Source organism: Lepidochelys olivacea (assembly GCF_965140295.1).
Source record: "Lepidochelys olivacea isolate rLepOli2 genome assembly, chromosome: 8".
NCBI lineage: Eukaryota > Metazoa > Chordata > Testudines > Cheloniidae > Lepidochelys > Lepidochelys olivacea.
Window position 1 is genome coordinate 84572078 of NC_140418.1, and position 14775 is coordinate 84586852.

General features: G+C 43.5%; 1 protein-coding gene across 2 annotated transcripts in view; it reads right to left on the reverse strand.

Annotated features, from left to right (window-relative positions):
• The window catches only part of ST6GALNAC3 (ST6 N-acetylgalactosaminide alpha-2,6-sialyltransferase 3), a 331756-nt gene extending 326293 nt beyond the window's left edge, over positions 1-5463 (reverse strand). For both annotated transcript variants that reach the window (XM_084637351.1, XM_084637353.1), the window contains exon 1: positions 5255-5463. In XM_084637351.1, the coding sequence (XP_084493477.1) occupies positions 5255-5272 (18 nt within the window). In that variant the 5' untranslated portion in view covers positions 5273-5463. The remainder of the gene's footprint in view (positions 1-5254) is intronic.
• Positions 5464-14775: the final 9312 nt, after the last annotated feature.

Genomic DNA, 14775 nt, shown 5'->3' on the forward strand with positions numbered 1-14775 from the left:
TATATTACAACAGGGGCTAGAGGCCCTAAACAGGTCCAGGCCCCATTGTGCTGGGCACTGAACACACATGGTAAGAAGACAGTTCTGGCTCAAAGAGCTGACAGTCCAGATTAAGAGGAGATTCTGCCTGGGGGGTTAACCAAATAGACTGATGGAGCAGTGGCAATAGAAGAACTTGGTTGCAGAGCCTAGCTATGGCCCTGTCAAGGTTCCTCCCCCACTCTGAACTCTAGGGTACAGATGTGGGGACCTGCATGAAAACCTCCTAAGCTTACTTTCACCAGCTTAGGTTAAAACTTCCCCAAGGTACAAATTAATTTTATCTTTTGTCCTTGGAATAACCACTGCCACCACCAAACTGGGTTTACTGGGAAACGTAGTTTGGACACGTCTTTCCCCCCAAAATCCTCCCAATCCTTGCACCCCACTTCCTGGGAAAGGTTTGGTAAAAATCCTCACCAATTTGCATAGGTGACCACAGACCCAAACCCTTGGATCTGAGAACAATGAAAAAGCATTCAGTTTTCTTACAAGAAGACTTTTAATAGAAATAGAAGTAAATAGGAGTAAAGAAATCACCTCTGTAAAATCAGGATGGTAGATACCTTACAGGGTAATTAGATTCAAAACATAGAGAATCCCTCTAGGCAACCTTAAATTACAAAAAAGACACACAGACAGAAATAGTCAATCTATTCAGCACAATTCTTTTCTCAGCCATTTAAAGAAATCATAATCTAACACATACCTAGCTAGATTATTTACTAAAAGTTCTAAGACTCCATTCCTGTTCTATCCCCGGCAAAGCAGCATACCGACAGAGAGACACCTTTTGTTTCTCTCCCTCCTCCCAGCTTTTGAAAGTATCTTGTCTCCTCATTGGTCATTTTGGTCAGGTGCCAGCGAGGTTACCTTTAGCTTTTTAACCCTTTACAAGTGAGAGGAGTTTTCCTCTGGCCAGGAGGGATTTTAAAGGGGTTTACCCTTCCCTTTATATTTATGACAGGCCCTGACCAACCAAAGCACTTGAACATGCTAGGCACATACTTAAGAGCTTGTCTACACTTACTGCACTGCAGCAGCACCTCTGGAGCGGACTTCGTGAAGACTCTACTTACACCAATGGGAGAGCTTCTCCCACTGGCATAGGTACTCCACTCATAGCTATGTCAGCCCTCCCATCAACAGCACTGTTTATACCAGAAATTCGGTCAGTTTAACTGTGTCGGCTCAGGGGTGCCGGTTTTCCACACCTCTGAGAAACAGGGTTATACTGACATAAATCTGTAGTGTAGACTAGGGCTAAATGTGCAAAATTTGACTTTTTAAAGGAAGTTTTAAACAAAAGCTAAGGATATCAGGAATCCCAGCTGGCCACCTGCTTAGCCTGCCTGCATGCCTTGTGAGGGGAAATGTACTCTCACATTTTGCCTTTGCACCATGTAGAAGTGATGTCCTCAGAAAATACAAATAAATACAGGATTTTACTCGGGACAGGTTTCATTCTCAATTTCACATACGATCACTGGGGCAGAACCGCCTTACAGCAATCAAAAGGCATGCATGAAATAACCTCTATTCACTGTATTGTAAATGTGCATCATATACCAGTAGGGAGGAAACCTCTTTCTAGATTCTGTATTTGCTCTTTGCTGCATAGTTGTCCAGGACCAGAGCAGGTCCTAGGCCCACACCATGTATGGGACAGAGCTTTGTGACAAATTCTACTCTATCAGCCCTGCCCACTAAAAATAATAATTGTGCCATGAAGACAAAACACATACTCCCATGGAAAGAGACAGCTTGGGGAGAGGAATGGAATAATCAAAAAAATAAAATACCCCCTGATTTCCCCCCTTCAACCAATCTGCCTACTGTTAGGCATGTAAAAGGCTAATGTTCATGTTAGGTTATTTCTTAACTTGCTTTAAAATATTACAACTCGACATCCTCCGCAGGTGATGTCAATACAGAATATAAATAGACGTCAGTAAACATTTGTATAGTCATTCTTTTAGCACTTTCCAGTGCAAGGCAAGCACAGATGATGACCATTCTCAAAGTGAGCAAAAATTGGGGCTTGTCTGAAGTCATTTCCTTTATTTGTTTACAGGGCTGACCATTAAAAAGTCAACATTTACCAACAGTTGACACAGCAGACGCTGTGGTCTCTAAGACCTCACAAGGATAAAGAGAACTTTTTAAATGGCAACCATTAAACCTATCCAGTGTTCATTGCCACGGCATGTGGGAGCCACAGTAACAATTAACCACAAGATAAACTGGTTGTATCCAAGACAGACTAGGTGAGTGAACAGTAGGTCTGCCATGGATTTTATTTAGAGCCCTGCAAAAAAAACAAACATCCCTTGTGCTGTGCCCTACAACTCAGTAATTATGGACTCTGGCAGATCACTAGGAGGAGCGAGCGTTGCTGTGTCCACTGAGATAGAATGCCCCACCGCTGATCTGAAGATAAAGTTTCAGAAACCCTCAGCAGAGACAACCCACCAGATCTTAACTGATGTTACAGGACAGACAAAGACGTAACAAAACGCCTCAGATTATTCATTCAGTAAGTATTTACACTTTAATTACCTCAATATTTGTAGCATTCAAGGTATTTCCTATAGTATGGATAGTAAAAAGGGAGGACTTGGTATCTTTTTAATGTATATGAAACTAGCCAGTTTCTAATAGTCACCATTGTCCTTTGTGCTTATACAGTAATTTGGATCAGAGGATCCCAGTGTGCTCTATAGACATTAACCAAACCTCTGCACCCCTCTGAGGCAGGTGTTACTCCAGCCTTCCTACAAACTGAGGCAGACAGTTACATGAGTTAGTTGCAGAAAGTCACAATCTGTAGCATAGCTAACATTAGAACACAGGCATCCTGACTCTCAGTCTACTGCTCTGCCTGTATACAGCTCTCTTTGAAAATCCACCTCCACAGGACAAGCAATCCTCCACCTACCCCACCCCCCCAGACATCAGGGTACTGACTACAATGGACCAAAAAAGCTATAGAACATAAAAACCAAAAAAGCAGGGTACAAATGGGGGCAGGACTGGGGTAGTTTCAGGAAAAGGGTGTAGCTAAGTGCAACTCACAAGTTTGGTACATATTCTGAGTTTCATCATCATGTTAAAACAATTTGTGAAGTCCCTTTATGGTGTCTACTACTTTCCTTTTGTGCTAGGTCTGAAAAATCCTATTCATGTGATAAAGCAAGTGTTTATGGTTTGGAGGTTGAATGAAAAACTTGTATGTTGAAGTGAATAATGAATTATTTCTCTCTCTAGGCAATTAGATTATTCATTTAGCTTGTCTGGCTGGAAGAGTCACCTCTGCTTTACTGCAATCCTAATCGCCACATATCTCTTTCACTTTTTATCCTCACACCTGCCTCTTTTAACAAGATTAAGAATTAGACCAGTTGTCTTTAGAGAGCACTAGCCGTTCTGTGGTACCCATTGATTTAAATTTAAATGATCAGACCCCGGTGGAACTCAAGGGGTTTGGAAAAGCAGGATTATATGATAAACAGTCTATAAAGGAAGGCTCTGCAGAGATCAGATGTGTGCAGATTGGTCCTGCAGAAGGGGAAGAATGCTGCCACCCAGGGTAAAAGACCTTTGATTCTTCCTGCAAAGGGGCCTGCTTATTCACGTTTCAGGCCAGAGGGCAGAAGAACTTTCCTAGTAGTAAGAAAAAGTAGTGAAGCTAGTGATCTAAAATATCATATTCTGGATGGGTGGCAGATATGACTACCGATGACATTTAAGAGCAAAATACGTATTTTTATCTTAGTGAACCCAGGCCCAATTGCGAGAGCTTATATGTCAAGTCCCATGTCTTAATTTATCAAATCGCTTCTTTCAACATTGCCTGTTCCTGGGAGTTAGTTACTGGGACACTTCAAGAAGAGATTTCTGCACCTGAGGCAGCTTTCAACATATTTATTAATAAAAACTGCAACAAGCTACACGTGCATGAAAGCAAACTAAGACACAGGCACATACTGTTTTACAGAGGCGCTGGGGCAGGGAAAAGAAGGACAATAAGGGGGTTGGTTGTTCTTTTAAGAAAAAAGTTCAGATGAAAAACAAAAATCATCATATGAATGTCATTCTTGGAGAAACAAGGATTGTTAGTATTTGAAGAATATTGTAAGTTCAATATTTTCAGTTTAGCAACTTTGCAGATATTTTGGAGAAAGCTGCTATCTCAGGCTGTCCCAAAGCTTGATCAGTCCTTTGTTAGAGGACTAATCAAATTGAAAATAAGGGATCATTTGCAGATGGGTCAGCATGCCATGCTTTATTTACTTGGTTGAACGTGCCATGCATGTGTTTAAAATGTAGGTGTGGAAAAAGGTGGCAGACTGCAGGTCAATGAGACCCATCAGCTTCTTTATCTTTAAACCATGGAATAAAAAACACAAGTGTTCTAATAGTGACTCCCCGCTGGGGAAAATAACGTAATGAAACAAAGATTCATGGTTTTTATCAGCTTGCACTTCCACCTCCTCCCATCTGATTCAGTTCTTCTGTAGTGCTATAGAGATGCTCCCATCTACAAAACATATTGTTTGTGAATACTATTCTCTTAGTAAAGAAAGCAGCTGGGAAGAAAGTATCTGACAGGAAGATGTTAGTGCAAGAGAAGTTTCTGTTCATATTTGTTGGCATTTGTTGGGAAAAATCCTTAAAATAGTGACCCTAATGAGTGCAATTTGGCTCTAAAATGTAGTAGCATATGGCTCCTACGTAAATTCAGAAGGGGAGTGTGCTTAACGAGCAACTTGGTGCAGCTCTTGTAAGCCTGCAAGCTTTTCTTTAAAGCAGTTAAGTGCTGCACGTTGTGGAAAGAAAACAGCTTCCCCGATTTTGTCTTTTGTATTGTAAGTCTGTTTCCCTCATGCTATAGCTCCTGAAGGATTTCAGCTCAAAGTCAACTAAGACAAGACAGAGCCCTGCACCCCCTTCCTATTACTCTGCACACAGTCCCTTTCCCACTAGCTGATAGCCTGCAGTTCTAACAATGCAGGGAACAAGGAAAAGAATGGCAGAACAGGGAAGCAGAACACAGCTGTGCGTTTCAGAATCTCTCCATATTCATTTGCCAAACAAAACCAATACTCAAAGAGACAGCTAAGATTAAGATGCAATAGGACCACATTGAATCCGTGCCTCAGAGCAGCAAGGGGCTCCTTTTAACAATGCATTCAAGCAACAGATAGAGATTTACCTTCAAAATGCAGGCCATGTTCTTTTTCTATCCTTCCTACCACAAAGCAGCAGGATTCTACTGTGTCAGAAACAGTTCCAGTGTGAGGCAAAAGGCTCGTAGAGCTGCAAAACTGCTATAGCCTACATTCCTGAAGATCCAAATAAGGGTACCACAATTCTAAGATCCGTTAGTCCTATTAGTCTTTTCATGCCCTGTTTGTTCCACCCATCAGCTTCTGCCACTGGCTAGAAGCCAGCTCAGTACCTCCCCTTAGTCACATGACTGAATTTGACTCATGATTCTAGCATGTATTTTTTTAAGCTCTTGGATGCTTTCTATCATATGATATATACCAAATGGCAATTTTATAGTGTGCAGATCTCTGTGGCATTTGAAAAGCAAGCTGCTCATTTACAGGGAATCCGGATTAGTCTCTCTAAATGGATCAACAGCAAATATTTCTCTCAGTCATGTCAGAAGAGTCCAGAGTGTCTCTCTGTTATTAGGACTGTAAAAATCTTTAGGTCGGTATGTAATGTTTGTTTGCATTCTCAACCCTCTTTATATTACTGGACTTTGCCTTTTTCTGAAACACTGAAACTACCTGTAAAAATGAGCCACTCACCGGGAGTAACCACCAAAATATCCCATGAGAAATCCTTCTATTGTGCTGTAAAAAGAAAAGAAGTACTTGTGGCACTTTAGAGACTAACAAATTTATTTGAGCATAAGCTTTCATGAGCTACAGCTCACTTCATCGGATATGAAGTGAGCTGTAGCTCACGAAAGCTTATGCTCAAATAAATTTGTTAGTCTCTAAATTGCCACAAGTCCTCCTTTTCTTTTTGCGAATACAGACTAACATGGCTGCTACTCTGAAACCTATTGTGCTGTGTGTATCACTTTGTATTATAGACTCATGTATTACTGAAAAGAATAGGAAATGATTTTCATTTGGGTAAGTCTGATGACAGCTCTTTGAACTGTCTCTGGCATTTGTTTGAGCTTACCTGGACTGCAGAGAAAAAAAAATGAAAGATGTTGTTGAAGTCATCTTCCTCCATCTGGACACAGGCTATTTTGCTACCCCTACTCCATCAGGTTCAGGCCCCTCTCTCAAATGCAAGGCTCTACATAATATTGTCCCCACCTTCACCTTTGCTGTTTCTGCCCCCAATACTCCTCCCACTATTTATATTCTTCCCAGGACTTTTGCCTTACTTCTCCCTCTCTTCATTTTGCACCTTTCCATCTGGATTCCTCTACAGGTGGAACAGTCTCCATGTTCTCGTCACCCAAGCAGCCCCATTCCCATTCTAATCCCTTGTTAAACCCACCCCTTTGAGAAATCCCTCTGACTGGCTTCCTCGTCAATCAGTAAATCCTAGGTCTTCCATCACCTGAGCTTTTGTCCAATCTTATCTCGCGTTTGTCTAACACTGTAACAAGCTGCCATGTTTACCTGAAATAAGCCCTTCTAGGCGTTGATTCTGCTGGGGAACAGTAAGTGCAGACACAGGCAGGTAGCTCTTTATTGCACCTGGATGAAAGGGAGATGGGAATGGCTATCTGGAGAGAAGATCTAGTGTGTGGACTGAGCAATCTGGAAGGATGAATCTTAGGAGCAGCCAAGCCTGGGAGAAGATTCGAGCTCAACTTTGTTGACATGTTGGTTATAAAAACCCAAATCCCAACAAGGGAGCAAGTTTGGACTCTACACAGTGTGTGGACTGTGTCTGAGATCAGGTTGGAAAAGCACCTGCTCATATGTAACACCGACAGACCCCGGTTGTCGGCAGGCAGCATCAAACCTGGGACCTCTTGAGGTAAATACATGAGCCCAGGGCTGGATTACCCAATAGGCAGACTAAGCATGTGTTTAGGGCACTAGCAAAGCAGGGGGCACCAAAAAAAGGAGATTTTTTTTGGAAAAAATTTGATAGTTGATATTTCAAAAAAAAGCATCAAAGTAGTCATCATGGGAAAAAATCAGAACTTTGTTAGAGTTCCTTACACTCCACTACGCACTCTTCCCCTGTTTTTCTGTTCTCTTTTTATTACTTATCCCCACCTAAACCACGGGGGCATCCTACTAATGAAGATGGAAATAATGCGAGGAAATCCGATCCTGTCATGTATTGCAATAAATTTATGTTTTATTATTGATATATTCTTCTGAGTTATACATACTTGATTTGGTTTTTTTCTTTCTTATATTATATATTGTGATAGACCCAGGCCAGTTAAGTACAGCAGAGTAGCCCCTTATTGGGATCCAGAAAGTAGGTGAGTGAAGCCCACCAGCTGCTAAAGGATCCCCCCCCAGCCTAAGAGGGGGGTCCACAGGACCTGGAAACCAAATAATTACAGGGGACAACTAATGAAATAACAGGAACAGAAGTGCGGTCAAAGGGTCAAACGAAGGGAACCAGATGGGGACACAGAGCAGAGAACCCCGGACAGCGCCCACTGCTCTTCAAAGGCATCAAGGGAGTCAGTGGACGCCGCCCAGAGGAACTCTGCCCAGATATGTGAACAGATGGAGGATCAGAAATAGGCCCCACAGTCACAGGAGACTCCAACCTCCTCACCCTAGTTTTATAGATGGCCACTTTAGCCAGGGCCAGGAGGAGGCTGACCAGGAGGTCCCGTGACTTAGTGGGGCCACGGATAGGGAGTACATAAATAAGGAGGTGAGGGAAAAAGTGCAGCCAAAATCTTAACAAAATATTCATGAGGAGCTGGAATAGGGGCTGCAGCCAGGCGCACTCCAAGTATGCGTGTGCCAGGGTTTCCCTCACACCGCAAAAGGGGCAGGTGACTGGGATAGGGGTGAACAGTGCCAAGTACACATCCGTACTCATGGCCCAGTGAAGGAGCCACCAACTGATATTTCCAGCGGGCCTCGGGACTAGGGTGGAGTATAAGCTGGCCCACCAGGGCTTCTCACCCTCTAGAGGTGGCAGGAGGTCCCGCCACTTTGTGTCGGGGCAGGATGCGAGAGTGAGGCCATGAAGGGTGTGGAGCACGAGCGTGTATAGATGTTTCCTTGGTCTGGAAGCGGACCGACTGCAGATCGTGCAGCCAGTTCACAGTGAAGGGACAGGGGCGGGGGGATGTCGGTCGGGTTCACGGGGCAGGGCCCCGATGAAAAGTGCCAGAGGACCTGGGGTGGAGGGTGGGTGGGGCGCACCCTCTCTTAGGACCTGGTCGAGGTAAACCCGAGCAGCGGGTGGCAAAGCAGCCCTCACCTCCTAAAGTACACGCCGGGGAGTACGAGGCCTGGAGAGACCCATGCACTGAGCGAGCGTCAGGGGATCCAGCCAGTCTCCTTGGTCATAGTCCAGGGGGTCTCCGACTCTGGTGACTTCTGCCAGGACCAACCTCTGGCGCACCGACAGGGACTCCGCCAGCTGCACACAGAGCTGGGGGTTGTGTAGCAGGGGCTCCGCGAGGAGATCTGCCCCCACGGTGGCCGCCACAGACTTGGTCGCTGAGAACAGATTCCAGGTCCGGAGGAGGTCCTGGTAGAAGACCGGCAGCCTGGAGGGGTCTCGCAGAAGACCTCTCGGATGGAGATATCGGAGCCCTTGGAAGCGGTGCACGAAGGCACACGCCAGCACACTCCACGCCGGACTACCTGCACCATAAAGGAGCCGCTGCAGGGCCTGGAGGCAGAAGACATGGACCTGAGTGTGTAGATACTTCAGGCCCTGCCCTCTCTCCTCCAGGGGTAGATGGAGAGCCCCTGCAGAGACCCAGTGCAGTCCTAACCAGAAGAACTCCAGAATCAATGTCCAGAGGTTGGCCAGGAAACCTGGGGCCGGGACCAGGGCGTTGAGCTGGTACCAGAGCATGGACAGGACAAGTTGATTAAGCACCAGTGCTCTCCCTCAAAGGGAGAGGCACCGGAGTAGTTCTGTCCATTTCCGGAGCTGCTCTATCACCCTGCCCTCTAAACTGCTCCAGTTCTCTGGTGGAGACGGATACATGGCAGAAAGATAAACGCTGAGATAGAGCAGCTGACTTGTGCTACACTGGATGGCCTGAAGCGCGGGTGGGAGGAAGCTCGCCTGCCACCTGTCCCCTACCACCAAGCCAGAGCTCTTGACCCAGTTGACTTGGGTGGAGGAGGCTGCCAAATAGATGGCTTGGCAAGCCTCCACCCGCGCCAAGTCACCCGGGTCTTGGACCACAAGGAGCACATGATGTGATGGAGGGGCAGGCAGGGGAGAGGCCGCCATGTCCCCTGTATAAGGAGCAGGGAGGGAGGGGAAAACACCAGAGAGAGGAGGGGAAAGGAGGGGCAGGTCGACCACTCCTCCCTGCTAGGCTGCAGGCAGGGGAGGAGGGCGCCAAAAGGGGTGGGCTTATGATGAAAAGGGCTCAGTAGACTGTATCCCTGGGCCTAGAGAGAAGGGCTACGTGGAGGGTTGCAGTGAGTCTCTGAAGCTAGCGTAAGCTACTTGGAAGCGCGGGACCCACAGGGACAAGGTCGGAGCTCTGCCACAATATATACATAAAAATAGTGTATGTTGTGTAATTTGTTTTCTTTTTTAAGTTCAGATAACTGAGATAAGGGCCAGGATGAAACGTAACCAACTGAGTGGAGCACAGAAATGTAAACTGGCAGAAGAAAAGAAACACAAAACTAGTGACATTTTCCAAAATCTTCCAAAGCTGACATTTTTCAAAGTGAATCCATCAGAAGCAATATCTTCTCTCAGTAGCACAGACATCGTTCCAAAACCTGTGTTTCAGAGACTGACTCTTCTTCTGTTGGTGAAACAAACACCATTCCAGAACATGTGGATGTGCCAGAGACTGTAACTGATCATCCTACTCCTGGTGATAAAACGGACATTGTTCTAGAAGGTGTGGATGTGTCAGACTGCACCTGCTCATGCTGTAAATAATAGAAGAAAAGATCCCGGTATGTGGGTTGATTTCAGTACCGATGATGTAGTTTACTGGATAGATCGTGGACCAAATGACTGTCAACACCACACTGGGCCATTTGAGAAGTCATGTCGGACTTTTACCAATGGCAAACAAACAAGATATTGTCCACAAAAAATATTTTTCGGCATGAAAGCGAATGGTGAGAATGGTGAGAAATACACTACTGTATTCACCATCAACAGGGTCTGTGTACTGTTTAGTTTGCAAACTTTTTGCATATAAACCTTCAACATCCTGGTTTGCTGCAGATGGTTTTAATGACTGGCGGAATACTGTTTTAATTAAACAACATGAAAATAGCGCTACTCACAGAGATTCAGCGTTGACATATTTAAATCAAAGATAGGGCTTTAGATTGACACAAAAATTGGAAGAACAAAATAAAGGGGAGCGTGAATACTGGCAACATGTTTTGCAGTGTGTTATAGCTGTTATTCAAACATTAGCTGAATGTGGTCTGCCTTTCCGAGGATCAAATGACACATTTGGATCAGTGCGGAATGGAAATTTCTTGGGATTGATGGCCGCAGTGCTCAGTCTTATTGGCCGCAGTGCTGTTGGTTGATGTCCGGTGGCAGTAAGTTTTTTCTCAATCGTCCAGTTACTCTATACATTTTTCTCTGCCTCAACACACCGATGGGCAGTTCTTTAAAACATATTTGGGCAATGATCATGTGTTGAAATCTCTTTCTAATACTTGCTGGGAGGCATATGCAGTGGCAATAAGTACTATTCTGGGAGTCCTACTCAAAGATTGTGGATGCTTTAGAAAGTATAGCTGAAGACCAATCACAAAAAGGGAGAAACTATACAAGAGGCAGAAAACATTGCAAACAAGATGCAAGAACTAGAGTTTGTATTCATGTTGACCATGTGGAATGAAATTTTACAACACTTTTACCACACAAGTCAAGCTCTCCAAGAAAAAGAATTGGATTTGAAAACATGTGCAGACCTCTGTCAATCATTAGCAGACCACTTACACACTTTGAGAAATGATTTCGAAAGATCTGAAGACATATCAAAAGATATCTTGCCTGATACTAACTACAAAAAGAAAAGGAGTACTTGTGGCACCTTAGAGACTAACAAATTTATTTGAGCATAAGCTTTCGTGAGCTACAGCTCACTTCATCGGAGTCGCAGCCGTGTTAGTCTGTATTCGCAAAAAGAAAAGGAGTACTTGTGGCACCTTAGAGACTGTCATAAGTATAAAGGAAAGAGTAAACACCTTTAAAATCTCTCCGGGCCAGAGGAAAAATCCTTTCACCTGTAAAGGGTTAAGAAGCTAGGATAACCTTGCTGGCACCTGACCAAAATGACCAATGAGGAGACAAGATACTTTCAAAAGCTGTGGGGGAGGGAAAAACAAAAGCTCTCTCTCTCTGTCTGTGTGACGCTTTTGCCAGGGACAGAACAGGAATGGAGTCTTAGAACTTAGTAAGTAATCTAGCTAGATATGCATTAGATTCTGTTTATTTAAATGGCTGAGAAAATAAGCTGTGCTGAATAGAATGGATATTCCTGTCTTTGTATCTTTGTGTAACTTAAGGTTTTACCTAGAGGGATTCTCTATATTTTGAATCTAATTACCACGTAAGGTATTTACCATCCTGATTTTACAGAGGTGATTCTTTTTACTTCTATTAAAATTCTTCTTTTAAGAAACTGAATGTTTTTTCATTGTTCTTAAGATCCAAGGGTTTGAGTCTGTGGTCACCTATGCAAGCTGGTGAGGATTTTTATCAAACCTTCCCCAGGAAGTGGGGTGCAAGATTTTGGGGAGGATTTGGGGGGGAAAAGACATTTCCAAACAGCTCTTTCCCAATAATAAACCCGGTTAGACGTTTGGTGGTGGCAGTGAAAGTCCAATGGCAACAGGTAAAATAGTTTGTACCTTGGGGAAGTTTTAACCTAATCCTGGTAAAAGTAAGCTTAGGAGGTTTTCATGCAGGTCCCCACATCTGTACCCTAGAGTTCAGAGTGGGGAAGGAACCTTGACAGAGACTAACAAATTTATTTTCGAAAGCTTATGCTCAAATAAATTTGTTAGTCTCTAAGGTGCCACAAGTACTCTTTTTCTTTTTGCGAATACAGACTAACATGGCTGCTACTCTGAAACTAACTACAAAGAAGCCCAGTCCTGCAAGCAAATCAGGAAAAAACAAGCAAACGATGGCAGTGTAACAGAAACAGCATTGAAACCTAGAGACAAATTTCGCATATCTACTTCTACACTATAATTGAATAATCATATGAAGAGGAGAGGTGAAGTGTACAAAAGTATCAAATAGATTTTCTTTTCTAATGATATGGACTTATCTGACTAACAATATTCACAAGGTTCCCAAAAGCTAGTTGATTCATACCCTGTTGACTTGAACATGAATCTCTGTGGAGAAGTACAGCAGTTCCACTGTTATATGCGCGCAAAGTTTAATGAAACAGGAAAAATGAAATTCAGTCACATTGATCTTCATGACACAATATTGAAAGATGAAATACAATGTGTATTTCCAAATGTAGAGATCGCACTATGTATTTTTCTAACATGGATGATTACTAACTGCTCCGCAGAACGCTCTTTTTCTCAGCTGAAAAGAATAAAAAACCCTCAGAGAACAACAATGTGTCAGGACAGACTTGATTCACTTTCCCTATTGTGTATGGAAGTGGACATGCTTCAGCAAGTCAGCTTTGATTAACTTATCCAGAATTTTGCAATCAGAAAATCTAGAAAGAAGCTATTTTAATTTCAGCATACATGTAAGCTTTTTTGTGTCATTTTGAAAAATAAAATTTTATTTTATGGTATAGTATTGTTTTTATTTTGAATTACACATGGAGGGGGGCACCATAATCTTTTCAATGCTTTTCAGTACTTAGGACCTCTAAAGGTCTTAATCTGGCCCTGTATGAGCCTCTACTGCATGAGCTAAAAGCCATATGGCCCTTAATTAAGGCTGTAGAGCAGACTCATTAATCTCTAAGTGGTCCTGGTGCCACTAAATGGAATAGAGCACCATACCCAGGAGGTCTGTGGGTTACATATGCACAGAGAATAAGCTGTCTAGAGCAGAGAATATATCAATCAAATTTAGAAAGTGCCACGTAAATGTATTACTGGGAGGGTCTGACAATAACAGTTAATCATTGAAATTCAAGGACTGAGTTTCCAAGGGAAGGGTGGTCAGGGCATTAATCCCACAACGCTGCATTTCAGCCCACTAAAACTACAGTAAAAAGTCAGTCAGTCAGAGGACAATGACAGTCTTCTGGCACATCCCGTTTCCTTTTAAAATCAACAAAGTGCTTGTTTGGTGTGGAAGGGAGAACTTCCAGCAGCTGCAAGTACAGGAAGTAGAAGAACGTTTAAGGGGATTCTGAGCCCAATAAAACAGGTTAGTTTTTCCAGTTCGCCCTTTTGGGAATCACTGTTTATATAAAAAAAGACAGTGAAAAAGCCAGTCAACCCTGAACTATTTACATATAACACAGCGTTAACAGGCTGCTGCATTATTCAGCTTTCACCTAAGTTCACAGGGCTCTGGTTTATAGCTTAGAGTATTAGTATGGTGGGAGGGTCCTGGGCCAGTTCCTGGTCACATTCTGCTTCTTTGCTGTTATAACACCTTCTCTTCTCCAGCTCACAGTCCCTCATTCACCATGGGGCTGCCTTTCTGTGCTCCCCCAAGAGCACACCAATCTGCATTGACCTTCAAACCCCTTATACAGACTGCTAAGGTTCGATATGAGCCCTGCAGCTTCTCCCTCTTGCAAACTCCCCAGCCCTTTTGTACCTTCACTAGCAACCCGACCCCCTTCTCGCACACTTCTCTTTTTCTGACCACAATATAAGCATCTTTTGGCTGTAACCCTGTAAAGAAGCTTTGATTCTTTGACACCACAAGCGTTTCATTCATTCTTTTAACATTTGATTGCCCATTTCCCTCTCCATCCTTCAAGCATCCACTGGCTTCTGGAATAGAATAATTCTTTTGTTAGGCTCGGCTGAGGAAAGTCATATCTCCCAGAACCCCCTTGTGTGGGTTGGACCCTCTTGTGTGTGTCTGGGCAAGAGGAGGAGTGGCGAGACCCATGTGGACACCTCCTCCATCATTTCATTCATTATTCCTGACACTCTGGAGAGAACAAGACATTGCAGAACATGAGACCTTTACAATTTACCTTTGATATAAAAATGGCACTAAGGATCTATGCATTAGATATGGGGATCTCCTCGCCCACACCATGGCTGGAGCTGGTTTGGTTCAATGCTCCAAACAAGACAGCTCCACAAATAAAGACTATTGACTTGCCAAAAAAGCATGATTTTTCAGAGGACAGATACTATGTGGTACAAAGCACCAAAAACAATAATAATAATATGGGTTTTAGAGTAAATTCTGTCAGAGGATCTTCTAATGTACCTATGAAGTGGAGACAGTGCATGCCCTTAAAAAGTTGCATATTTTTACAATTAAGGATGGCAATTACAGTACTGGAGGAGTCTTGTGTACTCCATGAGGACCATCACTAAGGCTAAGTTTTAGTCATGGATATTTTTAGTAAAAGTC